The sequence below is a fragment of the Gorilla gorilla genome, chromosome 12, assembly GCF_029281585.2.
Source record: "Gorilla gorilla gorilla isolate KB3781 chromosome 12, NHGRI_mGorGor1-v2.1_pri, whole genome shotgun sequence".
NCBI classification, from domain to species: Eukaryota; Metazoa; Chordata; class Mammalia; order Primates; family Hominidae; genus Gorilla; species Gorilla gorilla.
The window spans coordinates 30216771-30233817 of NC_073236.2; the positions used below are offsets into that span (position 1 = coordinate 30216771).

The window sequence follows — 17047 nt, forward strand, 5'->3', positions numbered from 1 at the left end:
GAGGCCTACTCAGGGCCCTCTCAGCCAGGAGGGGAAGGCAGGACCCCATTCTGTGGGAGGCGGGGCCCTGGGAGAATTCCCCCAGCCCCCAGGAAAGGGCCAGCAGGCAAGCCCACCGCCAGCTAAGGAGGCGGGTGGGGTTGCATGGGCCCCGGATTCCAGGGGACTTAGTAGAGGGCCTGTCACACAGAGCCACAGCACAGGACTTGGAAGTGGGAACTGGGGCCTGGGGAGAGCTACTGCCGGAGGGCGAGGCCAGCCCCCAGGCTCTGCTCTCACATCCCAAGTGCAGGACTTGTCTGCAGCTGAGTCCTGTCGGCACCAGGGCCCGTGTCGAGCGCCTGCTTTCATATCATGTTGGTGGCAGCGTGTGGTGACAGACACAGCCCACAGATGCCGAGTCCCCCCTAGGGAAGCGGGGCTAGGGGAGCACCACGTGGGCAGATCCTAGAGGGCTCCCCGAGTGGCTGGGCCACAGCACACTGCAGACTAATTATTCCTCCTGGCTGCTACCGGTAACTTTTTGTTAGAAGCTGCTGACACTGACGTTTCTCCTTTAGAAACTGTTTTTCCTCCCAATAAATATAAGATGTGTGCTGTCAGAAAGCCCTGCCACCCTGCACAGTCTGCAGGTGGCCTCTGTCCTGTGGTCCTTAAGAGTTTTTGCCCTATGGTAGCAGGTGAGGCTGCAAATTTTGTTCTTGAAAATCCGTGCAGCTGGTCGCTAAAGACGGGCCAATCGGTAACCACTCTTACAGCCCAGCCCACCAGCTGCTTCCGACAGCTGCGTCTCACGGGGACACAGCTTGATGGAGGACTCCAGCCGGTGTGTCCCTGGTAGGAAAGAGGGAGGTCCTGGGGGTGTCCCGTGAGTTGCCAGACCCTTTCCTAAGTGCTGGGAGACCACAGACCCCACGCTTGTTTATATTCTTGTTCTCCCCAGATCTCCAGTGGTCATCCAGGAAACGGGTGAAAGGAAACTACTGGAAAATGAGAGGCAAACCTGTCTCACCCACCGTGGCAACCCAGATGTGTTGGCTGTTGACTGTTTTTCACAGGAAACCATATCAAATAGAACCTCCCCTCTCTCCTAGTCATCTTGGCCAAGTATGGTCTGGACGGGAAGAAGGACGCTTGGCAGGTGACCAGCAACTCCCTCAGTGGCACCCAGGAAGATGGGCTGGATGACCCCAGGCTGGAAAAGCTGTGGCACAAGGTACTCTTCGATTGTTTGCATACCTTGCAGAATTGGTGCCGTTACGCCGAGTGTTAAGGCGGGGGCTGTGAGGGGCAGTCTCTGCTCTGCATGGGAGCCGGGGTTTGGGAAAGTCTCAGGAAGACGGCGGCTTCCTAAGGAAGCCATTCCACTGTCGTTCTGTGAATCTTTTCAGCTTTCCTGTTAAGAAGATTCCTTGCTCTTTGAGTAAAGGAGCTCTGTTTGGCCTGCAGCTGTCAGACCTTCAGCTCAGGTCACGTGTGGTTAGGGACGGTGATGTAGCATGGGCTGCGTTCTTTACTCCGTGTCGGATTTTTAGTGTAGTGAGTGGTGCCGTGGACGTGCCTCTGTGATTAGAAGGGTGCCCTCGTGTGTGGGGCTGGCCTTTCACCCTGTGCCTGGGAAGGGTGCGGGGGCCTGGTGCGGGGCCAGGCGCTGGGACCCAGCAGGGCCTGGTGGGCCGTGGCAGGGTGTTTACCTGCCGCAGCTCCCCCATTTCCAGCGGCTCCTGCTCCAGAACAGTTTCTCTGGATCACATTGATTTGGGGTCAACAGTTAGACTTCTTGTACTAGCCCAGTTGCAGCTCATTGTCCTTGGCCAGGAGAGATGGAGTCGGTAGAAGGGGGCTGAGAGGGAGAGAGGGCCCTGTGTGGCCTCCCTGGACGTGTGTGAGCCACGTCACCCCACAACCGGGAGGCAGGTGGGATGACAATGAGGGGCTGGCAGAGGTCCCCCTAGGAAGGTGGCCTTGCTGTCCTCACCACCTGCAGCTGGGAGAGCCAGGCAAGCCCAGGGTCACCGGGCTGCTGCCCTGTCCCCCTCCTTGGGATCTTCTGCTCCCCACCCCAGCCAGCTCGGTAGCCGTCCCCTGTTGAGCCTGGACACGTCCAGGAGAAGGGTGGTTGCCTGCCGGCAGCTCTTCTCCGGTTTGTTTTTTGTTTTCCTGCCCTTCGTGAGGCCAAGAACCTGGCCCGGCACTCACGTAGGCAAGGGCCTGCCTGGCCATGAGGAGTGGTCGGCTGAAGAGCGGCCCTGGCCACACGAGCCCGCGGCGGGTTCACTCCAGGCCTTGTTTCCCTCTTAGGCGAAGACCTCTGGGAAATTCTCCAGCGAAGAACTGGACAAGCTCTGGCGGGAGTTCCTGCATCACAAAGAGAAAGTTCACGAGTACAACGTCCTGCTGGAGACCCTGAGCAGGACCGAAGGTGCCCCCCGCCCCCACCCCCTCCTGCCCCCCACCCCTCCTGCACCTGAGGCTCGTTGTGCTCAGTGGGCAGCCTCGGCTCCCCTCGGGAACACGGCAGGGGCAGGGGGGCGGCACCAGACGCCCTCTCCCAGGGTTCCACCGGACTTGTGAGTGGGGAGGTTGCTGTGCAGGCAGGGCTGGCTCTGGGAGTCGCCCGCCTGCATTGGATGAACCAAGTCTCACCGGCGCCTGCCCCCACCATGGGCACAGCTGCTGCCTTTGTCAGACCTGAGCTTCACTGATGGGTCCTTCATTCTGGACTCGTGACCCTCCCCAAATGTGTGACTTTCCCACCCCACAAAGCTGGAGTAAAATGGAGGGTGACCCAGCAGAGAGGGGGCAGGGCAGGGGTCCAGAGTCAGCCCCCAGGGGACCTGGTGCCCCAGCTGTCACCGCCAGGCGCCACTTGGTGCGCGTGTCCCGGCGTCTCGCCTGTCTCGCCTGGAAAGGAAGCTGTGCCAACGGTCGTTTCTGCGGCACTGCAGGACCGCGGAAGGGGGACATTTTCAGCCCAGAAATGAGAGCGAGTTTGAGCTCCCCAGCAGTGGGCATTATAGACAGTGGTCTGGGCAGGCAGGGTGAGGACTCCCAGCCTCATGGCGTCCTGCCTTCGGTTTTACAGAAATCCACGAGAACGTCATTAGCCCCTCGGACCTGAGCGACATCAAGGGCAACGTCCTGCACAGCAGGCACACGGAGCTGGAGGAGAAGCTGCGCAGCATCAACCAGGGCCTGGACCGCCTGCGCAGGGTCAGCCACCAGGGCTACAGCACTGAGGCCGGTGAGTGCCCGCCGGGGACTGTTGGTTCCCGAGGGTGGGGCCGTCTCTGGTTGTGTTTTGGGGACAAGCAGGCAGGTGCTTGTAGCGACGGGAACCCGGGCCTGTGGACGCAGCGGAGACCCTCGGCGCGCTCAGTCTACCCAGGGGTGGTCACAGGCCTCGCTCCCAGGAGCTGCTCCATGAAGGTCACTCGCCGTCCCCAGCCTTGTACCTGGAGACTAGCGGAGGGCAGTGGCGGTAGCGGGCCTGGGAGCAGCCCTTCCCAGCGTCTCCCCAGCCTCAGCAGCACGGCCCCTCCCATGCTGCTGTTGGCCAAGAACAGAGACCACTTGTCAAACACAGCTCTGTCTCCATCTCATGCCACCCACACCGTCCATCAGTCCCCTTCAGCCTGGCAGGGGCAGGACGCCCGCTGAGGCCACAGAGCTTGTGGCTCCATCTCAGCAGCTCATCTCCCTCCACTGCAGGCCCTCAGTGGCCAGGCTCTGCACCACTGCTTCTTGCCCCGGACCCGGGCCAGAGCCTTGTGCAGGGTTTACCAGAAGCCTGCTGGCCTCACTCACACAGCTTCCGATTCTGTACCTCATCCTCCACGTGCACACTGAGCGCCAGCTGCACACCAGGCACTGCTCTAGGCTCGAGGAGGCAGCAGCCGCCAGGAGATGGCATCTGTGCCCTCATGGTGATAAGACAGCAGGGCTGGTCTCTGTCCCCGGTGCCAGGCAGAGCCACCGCCTCGTCTCCAGGATGGTCTGGCCAGAGGCAGCCTCCAGCACAGCAGTCAAATGTGTCCACGCGGGCCCAGGTCCCCTTGGTTGGCTGTGCTGCTGTCACCTGAGTGCCCTTGGGCAAGACCCCTCACCACCCACCCCCAAACCCAGGCTCCCTTAGCCTGACCTGGTGCTGGTGACTGTGTCAGCTGTAGGCTTTTGGCCGTAGTGTTGGGGGCTGGACCACCTTGTAGGCCTGCGATGCAGTTTGCTGAGTGCCTGTGCTGGAGAGACCCGGATGAGCCTGGCTATAGTCCATGCAGGAAAGGGCGACTCAGCCCCACACACTCCTCTTCCCACCTCGGGCTGTCCCCAAGGCAGTTGTGTCCAGCGGCTCCTGCAGTTCTCTTGCGGGTCTGCCTGGGCCTTCCAGCAAGCCCCTCCAGCCCAGGGTCCTCAGGGTCCTGAGCAGGAAGGGGTCAGCAGAGGAGGGAGCAGGGGCCACTGTTGCGGGGCTCCATGGGCAGGCGGCTCTGGACTACTCGCTCCTGGATGGAGAGTGGTGATGGCCCCGGAGTCTCTCACTGCGTCCCTTCGTGAGCACCAGGGTCCAGGAGCTGTCTTGGTTTGTTTGGCTCCTCCCAGGAGCCCGAATGTTTGACTTTCATGAGCACCACATCCTGCTGGAGACCCTGAGCAGGACCGAAGGGAAACAGCCTGTGCCTGCGTCTGGACCTGGCTGAACTTGCAGGCGCCCCCACCCGAGGTCCTGAGCAGCCTCTGCACACAGGCCACGTCCATCCTCTGCCTCCTGCTTCAGAGGCAGCCAGGGCGGGCTGTGGCGCTTCCCAGGCTCTGATGGAGGCAGGTGTTTCTGGACACAAAGGAGAAGCAGTTGTTTGGCCAAGGGGACAGAGAAGCCACATTTCAGCGAGGTCATGTGAGCTACTGAGCAGATGCCCTCTGTGCCCCACGAGACTTTGAGTGCACACACCCGTGTTTCACACACATGCAGGTCGCGCCTGCAAACCCTCATAGGCTCCACACACACTCAGCGTGGTTGCCGCGGGGCTGGCTGTGGTGTGCACCCCGGGTGCTGCTGAGGCCACTCTTGCTCCTCCCCTGCAGAGTTCGAGGAGCCCAGGGTGATTGACCTGTGGGACCTGGCGCAGTCCGCCAACCTCACGGACAAGGAGCTGGAGGCGTTCCAGGTAAGGAAACACGGCCCTCTCCTTCTAGCTCTCTCCTGTGGTGAAGATTCTCTTGCAGTTTCCGGGTAAGGAAATGCAGCCCTCTCCTTCTAGCTCTCTCCTGTGGTGAAGATTCTCTTGCAGTTTCCGGGTAAGGAAACGCAGCCCTCTCCTCCGAGCTCGCTCTCTCAAGATTCTCGCAGTTTCTTCCTTAACCACTCGGTGAACCTGCTTGCGTTTTCCTCCTCATCTGCGTGGGAACTCGTGTTTCAGGGGCGGGGCCAGGCTCTGGAGGGAGGGGCTTTGGTTCTTTTGTCCGTGTCCACGTCTGAGCGTGGCCTTGGTGCGGGTACTGTGGATGGTCAACAGTTGGTCGGGACCCAGCCACAGTCTGGGGGGAGGGGACCAAGGACACTACCGGGATCGTTTAGGGGTGTCACTGCTTCCTGAGATGGAGGCCCAGGGAGGGAAGGAGACCACCTCAGGTGGCAGGGGCTCCTGGGGCGTGTGGAGTGCCAGATCATTCTGAGGGTGGAGAATTCATCAGCTCGGTGAGCACCCAGCAGGGCTGTGAGGAGTGGGGAGTCCAGCGGGGGTCCTGGGTGGGCAGCCTTGGGTATGGTATCCGGCCGTGAGTTCACCCAGGGTCCCTATAGCTGGTGTCTGTTGGGAGGGAGGTGGGTGTGGTCCTGCCCTCATAGGACTTGGGACTTTCCTGGCCCCAGGAAGGGCCCTTAGCATCTCCCCCAGAAAGGGGTCAGGAGCTTCCCTCTGGGGCTGGGGCACCTTAGCTGGCCGCAGGCATGTGCATGGGGCTTGGCAGGTGGGGCCACATGGAGGGCCCTGGGTCTGGAGCGTGGGGTCAAGGCAGGGCAGGGCGCCTACAGGAGCAGGGACAGAGCTGCAGTCCAGCAGCAGTGGAGCCCAGGCAGGCTGGGGGGCAGGGTGCAGAGGCAGCCACCACAGAAGCACAGCCCCTGGACATGGGGTCTGGCTGGGAACGAACTGGAGGCCCCCCAGATTCGGGGGGCGGGGGTGCCATTTGCAGAGACAGGGAAGGGGTCGGCTTAGGGCTGCCGAGGAGGCGCGGGCTGGGACCCGTTGCTAGTGTGATGGCCTCCCAGCTGCCGCCCCCTCATTGCCCATGTCACCGCAAGGCCTGTCCTGCCCCGGGTATGGCGCCGTCCCTTGGCGTCCTTGCAGTTCACCCGGGACCACAAGATGGCATGGCGAGCATGGGGAGGGAACACTCACCTATGGAAACCTTGTTCCAGGAGGAGCTCAAGCACTTCGAAGCCAAAATCGAGAAGCACAACTACTACCAGAAGCAGCTGGAGATTGCGCACGAGAAGCTGAGGCACGCAGAGAGCGTGGGCGACGGCGAGCGTGTGAGCCGCAGCCGCGAGAAACACGCCCTGCTGGAGGGGCGGACCAAGGAGCTGGGCTACACGGTGCGCACGGGTTCCAGGACCGGGGAGGCCACAGTTCCCCTGCAGGAAAGATGAGGCTGCCCACATGCAGCTCAGGGCTTCCTGTAGATGGGGTGTGGGCCCCACGCTGTTGTCTTCCCTGTCCGAGTTGAACCCCAGGGCCACAAGTGTGTGGGGCACTGAAGGCCACAGCAGCCATGCTAGGGGAGCCCCCCGGGCTTGTAGTGCAGTCCCCCGACCCTCAGGTGTGAGTGCAGGCCCCGGCAGGCCACTGCCTCGTCCTCCTGTGACCAGGATGGGGCGTGACCTGGATACCCACAGCCAGCCCATGAGTCAGGGCACTCTCCAGCCCTTGAGACAGGCGAGCCCCCTTCCCCACAGCCCCTGGGATGTGAGGGGAGGAGGGGCAGAGCCCAGGAGAAGCCGAAGCCAGCGCACGGCCTTGCCACAGAGGCACAGAAAACCTTGGAAGCTCATGCCAAGTTCTTTCTGGAGGGAGCTGGGGCTCAGGAGCCCCATCTGTGCCCTTTAAACTTTGAACTGCAGGCATGTGTTACCGATTCAAAAATAGGAAAGGCCTAAAAAATAAATGAAGGTAGAAGTTCTGATAGGAGAGGGTGGTGCGGGTCTGCCTGGCAGAATGTGCAGGAGAGCAGCCTGCGGCCCTTGCCCGTGGGCAGGAGCTCAGGTCCAGGGTGAGCACCACCATGTGGGGTTTGCAGGGCGCTACCGCGAGACGCGGGGATGGAATGCTAGCGTGCACCTAGCTTCACCTGACCACGGCAAAGCTCGGTGTTGGTTAAGAAAGCCGTGTGGCACTGCCTGAGGCGCCCGCACCGTTGGAGCAGAGGTCAGGGCCGCTGAGAGAAGGGACCTTCGGTGAGTTATTCACCCTGAGCCACGGGCTCCTATGTGGAGAGGGAGGTGGTGCCCACGAGCAGGGTTTTGTGAGAATCCGGGGAGAGCTACAGTGACCCCGGCCCAGGCTGGGCTGACGCAGCACCTGCTGCCACTGGGGTGGTATCTGTGGGGATGCTCTGGGCTGTTGTGATGTGAGGAGCTGGAGGTCCCTCTCCTTCCCTCCCAGGCCCTGAGGAGGAAGGCGCCTTTCCCAGAGCTCTGTCCCAGTCTCTCTGGTCATTACTTTTAAAAATAACACTGTGGGGCTGGGCACAGTGGCTCACACCTGTAATCCCAGCACTTTGGGAGGCTGAGGTGGGTGGATCATCTGAGCTCAGGAGTTCGAGACCAGCCTGGGCAACGTGGTAGAACCCCATCTCTACCAAAAATAGAAAAAATTAGCCGGGCGTGGCGGTGGGCACCTGTAGTCCTAAGTACATGGGAGGCTGAGGTGGGAGGATCACTTGAGCCTGGGAGGCAGAGGTTGCAGTGAGCTGAGATCATGCCATTGCACTCCAGCCTGGGTGACAGAGCGAGACCCTTTCAGTAAGTAAATAAATAACACCATGGGCCTATCACAGAGACCCTGAGCTTTCCACTTCAGCATGAACTGCTCCTGGCTGGTGGCTCTTAGCGTTCTTTGGTGGGATTTTCTAGTTAGCACTGAGCTGCTTTTGTGATTTGAGCATTTCTGGGTGGGTGTGGAATTGGAAAGTCAGATGTGCAGGGCTTGCGCCTTTTCCTTTTGGATCGCGCGTCTCCTGACGTGAGGCTGAGCTCACAGAGCTGGCCTCGAGGCGCGCTGTCCCCAGCTGATGAGACGTTTCTGTCCACATGTGAAGAAGCATCTGCAGGACCTGTCCAGCAGGATCTCCAGAGCTTGGCACAACGAACTCTGAAGGCATTGGGGAGCCCAGCCAGGCAGGGAAGAGGCCAGCGTGAAGGACCTGGGCTCTTGGCCGTGGCATTTCCGTGGACAGCCCACCGTCAGGGTGGCTGGGGCTGGCACGGGTGTCGAGGCAGGAAGGATTGTTTCTGGTGACTGCAGCCGCTGCCGTCGCGACACAGGGCTTGGTGGTGGTAGCATTTGGGTCTGAGATCGGCCCAGCTCTGACTGAAGGGGCTTGGCTTCCACTCAGCATCAGTGTGGCAGTCACCACCCCAGTGAGGACCTCGATGTCCAGCTGCTGTCAGGTCTGATAGTCCTCTGCTAAAACAACACGATTTACATAAAAAATCTTACACATCTGCCACCGGAAATACTATGCACAGAGTCCTTAAAAAATAGAGTGCAGTATTTAAACCACCCGCTTGTTGGCTGGTCACTAAGTGTCCTGGTGGCTGGGGCCGGAGCCAGTGCTCGTGAAGGGATCGCGTCATAGCCAGCTTCCCCTCTGGGCCCCGTGGGTCTTTGCAGCCAACCTCCTTTTCCCGTGAGACGGCCCGGCCTGATTTAAAGCCAAGAGCGCTTGAGTTGAGTTTGAGGGGAAGATGTGGAGCGTGTGGTTCTGTGGACAGTCAGAGACTGTGGCCTGGAGGCAGCGTCTTTCAACTGTCACCTCTGCAGCTCAGGGACCTCAGGAGACCTCACCAAACCTGCAGGGCCTCCGTGTCCCTAAGTGTGCTGTGTAAACGCCCCATCTCACGGGGGAGAGACAGCCATGGAGGCCTTCCTCTGACCATAGCTGATGGACTGGCGGTTGCTCAGGTCCGGCTCCGAGCATGTTCCCGTGTCTGAGCCTGGAAGAGGCTCGGGTCCGGCTCCGAGCGTGGTTCCCTTCCCGTGTCTGAGCCTGGAAGAGGCTCGGGTCCGGCTCCAGGCATGGTTCCCTTCCCTTGTCTGAGCCTGGAAGAGGCTTGGATCCGGGTCCGGTTCCGAGCGTGGTTCCCGTGTTTGAACCTGGAAGAGGCTCCACCAGGCGTATTGTGTTTTGACTGCAGCTGAATCTTGGCTTGACTGTTGAGATCTGCCAAACATCTGCTAAGCTATCATTTCTGAGAAAGGTCAAGGCTAGAGGCAGCATGTCGGGAGTTGGTGCATCAGGGTTGGAAGGGCCCCAGGGTACAGCATGTGGGTGCCTGTTCCTATGTGGACTTGTGTGTGTGTGGCTGGTGGGGCGGGAGGTGGATTCTGGTTCTTTTTTTTCCCATTATCCTGAGAGCCTTAAGGTACTCAGTGTGTTGGTGAGACTCAGCCCTGTCATCTAGCAGAAGCGTGTTCCTTTTCATTGCTGTATAGTATTCCATTGCATGACTGTCCTGTGCTCTGATTTTAATGCACTTTATTGTGGGTGGATATTTGAGTTGCTTCCTTTCTGGGGTAATAACACTCACTTGGAAATAGCTGTGGTGAACACTCGTGTGGGGGTGGGGGTGGGGGCCGACTCTAGGAGCACCTAATGGATCTTACGAAGTGTGTTGTCCAAGTATAGAGATGATTCCAAAGTGGTTGGACTATGTTTCTTTCTCCCAGCCGGGTGGAAGGAGAACACTAGTGGATTGCTGAGACTTGGTGCTCGGTATTTTTAATTATGGACAGCCTGGCTGGCGTTTTGTGGTGTCTAATTGCGGAGTAGCGTGTCTTACTGTATAATGGCCTCTTTTGTATGTGGGAGACCATGGTGTTGAGGGGAGGCAGTTACACAAAAAGCCCAGATACCCAGTGTTAGTTCCATGGGTGTGGCTGGTCATGGTGCGCACTCACGAAGGACGTAGGTGATGCCCTCCACTCCGCAGAGCCAGTCCCACAGGGGTACCCATTCTGACTCCTACCACCGCAGCTCCCTACCTCCCGCCTGCCATGGGTTCCACGTGCATGGCTCTGGGCAGTCTGTGTCTTTGCGTGCGTCTGTGTATGTCTGCGTGTATCTGCTTACATTCGCTCAGCATCTGAGATTCACCCAGGCTTTTGCGTGGATCAGCGGCAGACTCCTGATTGCCGCGTGGCGGCCTGTTGTGTGGGTGTGTTCCGCGTGTGTATCCAGTCCCTACTCAGGAGTGTACGTTTCCAGTGTGGGTTGCAGTCAGGATCCATTTCTCCCTTAACTTTTCAGATTATTTGCTGCATAGGCTTTTTTCTCCTAATTTGGCGCCTTTGTCAGAAATCAACTGACCTACCTGTGTGGGTCTGTTTCTGTTTGTCCTTATGCTCTTGCCATTGCCACACTTTAGACAAGGTCTTGCTCTGTCCCTCAGGCTGGAGTGCAGTAGCGTGATCTCAGCTCACTGCACCCTCGACCTCCCATACTCCAGCAATCCTCTCGCCTCAGTCTCCTGAGTAGTAGCTGGGACCACAGGCGTGTGTCACCACACCGGGCTGATTTTATTTTTTTTATTTTTATTTTTTTTGTAGAGACGGGGTTTTACTATGTTGCCCAGGCGGGTCTTGATCTGGGCTCAAGTGATGCTCCTGTCTCAGCCTCCCAAACTACTGGGATTACAGGTTGTAGGTGTGAGCCATGGTGCCCGGCCGCCACACTGTCTTGGCTACATTTGGGTTTATAATAAACCCTGAATCGAGGTGATGTGCATTTTCCGACTCTTCTTTTTAAAGATTCTTGTGGCTGTTTATGTCCTTGGTGTTTCCATATATGTTTTACAATCAGTGTCTCAATTTCTACCAAAAAAACATGCCTTCTGGAATTTCAATAGCAATTCCCTTGAACGCATTTTTGAATACCTTTTCTGAATGTCTTGAATACATGTTGGGAAGAATCGGCGTCTTAACAGTCTCCAGTGTCCACGCGTTGACTGCCGTGTGTGACTCCAGTCGGCGTCTCAACAGTCTCCAGTGTCCACGCGTTGACTGCCGTGTGTGACTCCAGGTATTGAGTTCATCTTCAACTTCTCCCAACAGTGGCCTGGAGTTTTCTGTGCATGTGTCTGGCATGTTTTCCTTTAGATCTAGTCCTAGGTGTTCGATATGCTATTGAGGACTGTGTATTTTTATTTCATTTGTCACCTGTGCGTGGTGCTTTAATCCTGTGCCCTAAACTCCCGCCTTGGCCATGGCGGTGTTTCTGTGGACTCGTGGGGTTTCCGTGTGCACACGCGTGTCCTCTGTCTGACAGTGGCTTTGCTTCCCCTTGTCAGTCTGTGCCTCGGCTTCTCACTGCACTGGTGAGGTGAGCCGGCGCTTGCTTATCTTATTCCCAGTCTTGGTGAACATGGGCTCGGTCTCTCCCGGCTCAGTGTTGGGTTTGCACTGGTGCACTTACAGGCGGAAGAGCTTCCTCATTTGCTGAGGGCTTTTCCTGAATCCGTGTTGAATGTGGTCAGCTGCCTTTCCTGCACCTAGTGAGATGCTCATGAGGTCACTTCCTTACCGCATTACTGTAGTGAATTACGCTGACTTTCATATGCCAAGATGACCTGGCATTTCCAGGTAAGTCCCTGTGGCCGTGGTGCATTGGCCTTTTCTCTGCATGGCCAGATGAGATTTGCTCATACCGGGCTAAGGACCTCCTGTGTAGGAATGCTCATGAGGGACACTGGGCTTGGATGTTCATTGTCTTGTCATGTGATGTGTCTGTCATGGTTTGATATTGCATTAAGTGGGCCTCCTGAAACAAGTTCTGCTATAGTTTGTATAGGATTGGCATTATTTGTTTCATAGAGATGTGATGGGTGAAGCCATCTATGCCTGCCATTTTCTTTTTGCTTAGGTTTTTCATTAAGAACTTGATTTTTAAAAATAGACATGAGGCCTGGCATGGTGGCTCACGCTTGTAATCCCAGCACTTTGGGAGGCCAAGGTGGATGGATCACCTGAGGTCAGGAGTTTGAGACCAACCTAGTCAACATGGTGAAACCCCGTCTCCATTAAAAATATAAAAATTAGCAGGGTGTGGTGGTGCATGCCTGTAATCCCAGCTACTCTGGAGGCTGAGGCAGGAGAATCACTTGAACTCAGGAGGTGGAGGTTGCAGTGAGCTGAGATCACACCACTGCACTCCAGCCTGGGCAACAGAGTGAGGCTCTGTCTCAAAAAAAAAGACATGAGGCTTTTGGATTTTCTGTTTCTTCCTTTGTCATTTTTTTAAAGATAGATTTGTCGCAGAATTTCATCTAAGTTATCAAAACAATTTACATAAATCATTCACAGTTATCCTCTGTGCAGTGATGTCCATTCTCATTCCTGCTCTGGGCCATTTGTGTTTTCTTTTCCCCCTGATCAGACTAGCTAAGAGTTTATCATTTTTACAGATATTTTCCCCAAAGAAACCTACTTTTGGGTCCATTGATTTTTTTTTTCTGTTGTTTTCTTTTTCATTGACTTTTGCTCTTTTCTTATGAATTTCCTTTCTTCTACCTATTTTGTGTTCAGTTTGCTGTCCTTGTTTTAGGTTCTTTTGATAGAGGCTTAGATCATTGATGAAGAATATGAAAGAATGGGATAATACAGTTAAAAACTTGGTCTACTTATGCCCATTAGAGAAAACATTCTTAAGCACGCGTGGAATCTTTTAAAAATGGACGAGGTCCTAGGACCCAAAGCAAATGTCAGTAATTCGCAGATGATAATGTAATGTATAAATATATGATATGTAGGTAAATAATACAAATCACATTCTTTGGCCAGAGTGCAATTGAGGAGGAAATCAGTAACAAAAAGACAATTAAATCCATTTGATTTTTTTGTTTTCGTTTTGTAGTAACTTGCACTTCCCTGGTGCCAGAGGCACGACACCTTTTTGTCTGCTCTTGGCCATTTGGGTGGCGTCTTTGGGAAGGGCCTACTTAATTCTTTTGCCTATTTAAAAAACTGGGTCTTGGAAATCTTGTCTTTTTTTTTGAGTCAGGATCTTTCTTGCACAGGCTTGGAGTGCAGTGGTGCGATCATAGCTCACTGCAACCTCAAACTCCTGGGCTCAAGCGAGCCTCCCACCTGGGTCTCCTGAGTAGCTGGGACTACAGGCATGCATCACTATGCTCTGCTAATTTAAAGAAAAGGTTTTTTTTGTAGAGACTGGGTCTCGCTGTGTTGCCCAGGCTGGTCTCGGAGTCCTGGTCTCAAGTGATTCACCTGCCTCCACCTCGCGGAGTGCCAGGATTACAGGTGGCGGGAGCCGCCACACCCAGCCTGGTCTTAGCGTTATTCCCAGGTCTAGGTGTGAGTCCTTCCTCAGATATGTGTTGTGAATAATTTCCGGTCCTCTGGCTTGCTATTTTACTTTCTTAATGGTTATCTTTTGGAAAGCAAAGGTTTCCAGTTTGATGAAATCTAATTTTTATTTGTTATTTTTCCGTTCTAGTGGTCTTTCTATTTTCTCATCAAATTGAGACTTTGGGGAAACTACAGAGCAGCAAACCAGGATATATCCTCTTAAAAACAGCTCAAGCTGGCCGGGCGCAGTGGCTCACGCCTGTAATCCCAGCACTTTGGGAGGTGGAGGTGGGCGGATCACGTGAGGTCAGGAGTTTGAGACCAGCCTGGCCAACATGGTGAAACCCCATCTTTACTAAAAATAAAAAATTAGCCAGGCATGTTGGCAGGCACCTGTAATCCCAGTTACTTGGGAGGCTGAGGCAGGAGAATGGCTTGAACCTGGGAGGCAGAGGTTGCAGTGAGCCGAGATCGCGCCATTGCACTCCAGCCTGGGGGACAAGAGCAAGACTTCGCCTCAAAAAAAAAAAAAAAACCCAGCTTGAGCCAAGTGTGGGTGGCTCCCGCCTGGAATCCCAGCACTTTGGGAGGCTGAGGCGGGCAGATCACTTGAGGCCAGGAGTTTGAGACCAGCCTGGCCAACATCACAAAATCCCATCTCTACTAAAAATACAAAAATTAACCAGGAGTGGTGGCAGCATCTGCCTATAATCCCAGCTACTCGGGAGCCTAAGGCACGAGAATCACTTGAAGCTGGGAGACAGAGTTTGCAGTGAGCCAAAATTGTGCCACTGCTCTCCAGCATGGATGACAGAGCAAGACTCTGTTTCAAAAAAAAAAAAAAGCTTGAAAATTAAAAAATATCTCAATAATTATGAGATGCAGTGATTTTTTTTTTTACTTCCCTAAGCTGGGTTTCCAGGTATCTCTAGGTTCAGCTCCTCCGGGGCTGGAAGTACATGAAGGGCAGCATTGCCCACCTTGACCAGAGGAGGCTCGGAGCAGGGCAGTGGAAGAGCTGGTCCCAGCTCAGCCCAGCCTGCTGGGTCAGCATCCATCTGAAAGGTCATCTCTACCCAGGAACTTGGTGGCTTCCAGCTCCACCCTAACAGAAACCTCCCCAGCATCTTGCCGAGTTGTAATCTAGGGTGGTGGTATAGACGGTCTTGGGGTAGCTGGTATAGACGGTCTTGGGGTAGCTGGTATAGACGGTCTTGGGGTAGCTGGTATAGACGGGCTTGGGGTAGCTGGTATAGACGGGCTTGGGGTAGCTGGTATAGACGGGCTTGGGGTAGCTGGTATAGACGGTCTTGGGGTAGCTGGTATAGACGGGCTTGGGGTAGCTGGTATAGACGGGCTTGGGGTAGCTGGTATAGACGGGCTTGGGGTAGCTGGTATAGACGGGCTTGGGGTAGCTGGTATAGACGGTCTTGGGGTGGCTGGTAGTGGTGCCGAGGAGGTGTGTGGGCTGGTGCTGCAGCTGGAAGCGCACCTCAGCCATGGTGTTGTGCCAGGTGTGGTTGGGGATGCAGGGGACCTTCCGGCCGCAGGAGGCCCCTGCCAGGCACAGGCAGCTGCGCGGTGTGGAAGAAGTGCCGCTCAGAGTCGTGCTTGACAAGGAAGTACACCTTACTCCTCTCAGTGGTGAGGGGTCAAACCACTCCTTCCCAGCGATGGGGCCAGCAGCCTGGCGAGGGCTAGGCACCGGGGAGGGATGCTGGATTTGGAGCTGGGGGGAAGGGGTCACCCTGCATTGGGCTCCAGTGCTCCAGGTGCCATGCCTGCTCCCCCACCACTGCCCCCGCTGCCGCCGCGGGACCCCAGGGGCTGGGGCTGAAGAGCAGCCTCGAGCCGGGCTGTCCAGGATGCGGTCACCCTTCTTCCTCGTGTCCGTGAGCTCAGGCACAACCTGCAGCTTAGCCAGCCCACTATGGCTGCGTGCGTGGCAGGGCCCGGGCCACCATGGCTGCGTGCGTGGTAGGGCACATGATTATTTTAGCCTCTGGTATCACTAGCCATCCCTAAAGTCTCCAATGGTCTGTTCCTGTCTTTCCCTCTGGTTCACTTGTGGGGTCATGTTGTCTTCTGTTCTTTGTTATTTCTTATTTTTTTCTTGAGACGGAGTCTTGCTCTGTCGCCCAGGCTGGAGTGCGTTGGTGCGATCTCGGCTCACTGCAACCTCTGCCTCCCAGGTTCAAGCGATTCCCCTGCCTCAGCCTCCCAAGTAGCTGGGACTATGGGCACCTGCCACCATACCCAGCTAATTTTTCTGTGTGTGTGTGTGTGTGTGTGTGTTTTGTTTTTTTTTTTTTTTTTTTTTTTTTTCAGATGGAATCTCACTCAATTGCCCAGGCTGCAGTGCAATAGCGCAATCTTGGCTCACTGCAACCTCCACCTCCTGGGTTCAAGAAATTCTCCTGCCTCAGCCTCGCAAGTAGCTGGGATTACAGGCCCCTACCACCACAGTGGGCTAATTTTTGTATTTTTAGTAGAGACAGGGTTTCACCATGTTGGCCAGGCTGGTCTCGAACTCCTGACCTCAGGCAATCCGCCCACCTCGGCCTCCCAAAGTGCTGGGATTGTAGGCATGAGCCACCATGCTTGGCCTAATTTTTCTATTTTTAGTAGAGACAGGACTTCACCATGTTGGCCAGGCTGGTCTCAAATTCCTGACCTCAAGTGATGTGCCCACCTCGGCTGCCCAAAGTGCTGGGATTACAGGCGTGAGCTTCCGTGCCCGGCCTGAACTGTTAAGTGTTTGTGAAGAATTATTTGGGGGCCTATTTGAGAGCTGTTATATGGATCATCCTCCTGGAGAGGGTTCTTAGCCTGTGAGACCGGGTTTGGGGCTGAGGCTTTCTGACCCACACAGGTCATGCTGACCCCTGAAGGGCCGCAGGCCACATCTTGCCAGGTGAGCACTTTCCCCGCTCACATTCAGGATAGGGCGAGGGGGTTGGTACCGATTCACCCTGAGGGCCTAGATTTGGGGGCTTCAGCTTGCTGCAGATAGGTGCTCCCTTCACTCTCACCTGAGGCTGGGCTGGAGCCTGGTGTCTGCCCCACCCTGCTGGTCAGCCCCCCAGGACCTGAGCCCCGTAAGCCTGGACTGGCCACGCCCTGGGGCAGCAGCACTGGGTGCTTGGCGCTCACGACCTTCCTGGGCCCCTGCGTCCCTCACTTCTCCCTTGTTTCTACCGTCCTGGCTTGTCAGATTCCCACAGCTCTTAAGGAGAAATTCAGTATTTACTGCAGCATGTGTTTTCAGTGTGATGGTTCGTTCAGGTACCCTAGCCTGTCGTTGCTGGAATTGGAAATCTTTGTTGTCTGCTGTTGTTTTGTGAAACAAGCGTGTGAGGTTATAAGTTTCCCTCAGCGTACCACACTAACCACATTTCCCGAAGTTTTGATGTGTAGTATTTTCACTGCCATTCAGTTCAAAATATTTTCTCATTTCAAGTATGATT

The 17047-nt window shown here is 55.8% G+C and overlaps 1 protein-coding gene across 9 annotated transcripts in view; it reads left to right on the forward strand.

The window, feature by feature from the left end:
* The window catches only part of LOC129523503 (alpha-2-macroglobulin receptor-associated protein-like), a 37437-nt gene that overhangs the window by 11284 nt on the left and 9106 nt on the right, over positions 1-17047 (forward strand). The window contains exons 3-10 of one of the 9 annotated variants that reach the window (XR_010129860.1): positions 1095-1216; positions 2302-2422; positions 3086-3244; positions 5083-5165; positions 6419-6595; positions 11187-11298; positions 11694-11858; positions 13729-14458. Coding sequence is in view for 1 of the 9 variants with exons in the window: in XM_063695515.1 (XP_063551585.1) it covers positions 1095-1216; positions 2302-2422; positions 3086-3244; positions 5083-5165; positions 6419-6595; positions 8287-8373 (749 nt within the window). In the remaining 8 variants the exon portion in view is untranslated. Of the gene's footprint in view, positions 1-1094; positions 1217-2301; positions 2423-3085; positions 3245-5082; positions 5166-6418; positions 7454-8286; positions 8781-11186; positions 11299-11693; positions 14459-15908; positions 16335-17047 lie in introns of those variants that run through there. The other 8 variants (XR_008677309.2, XR_010129858.1, XR_010129857.1 and 5 more) reach the window with 8 other exon arrangements.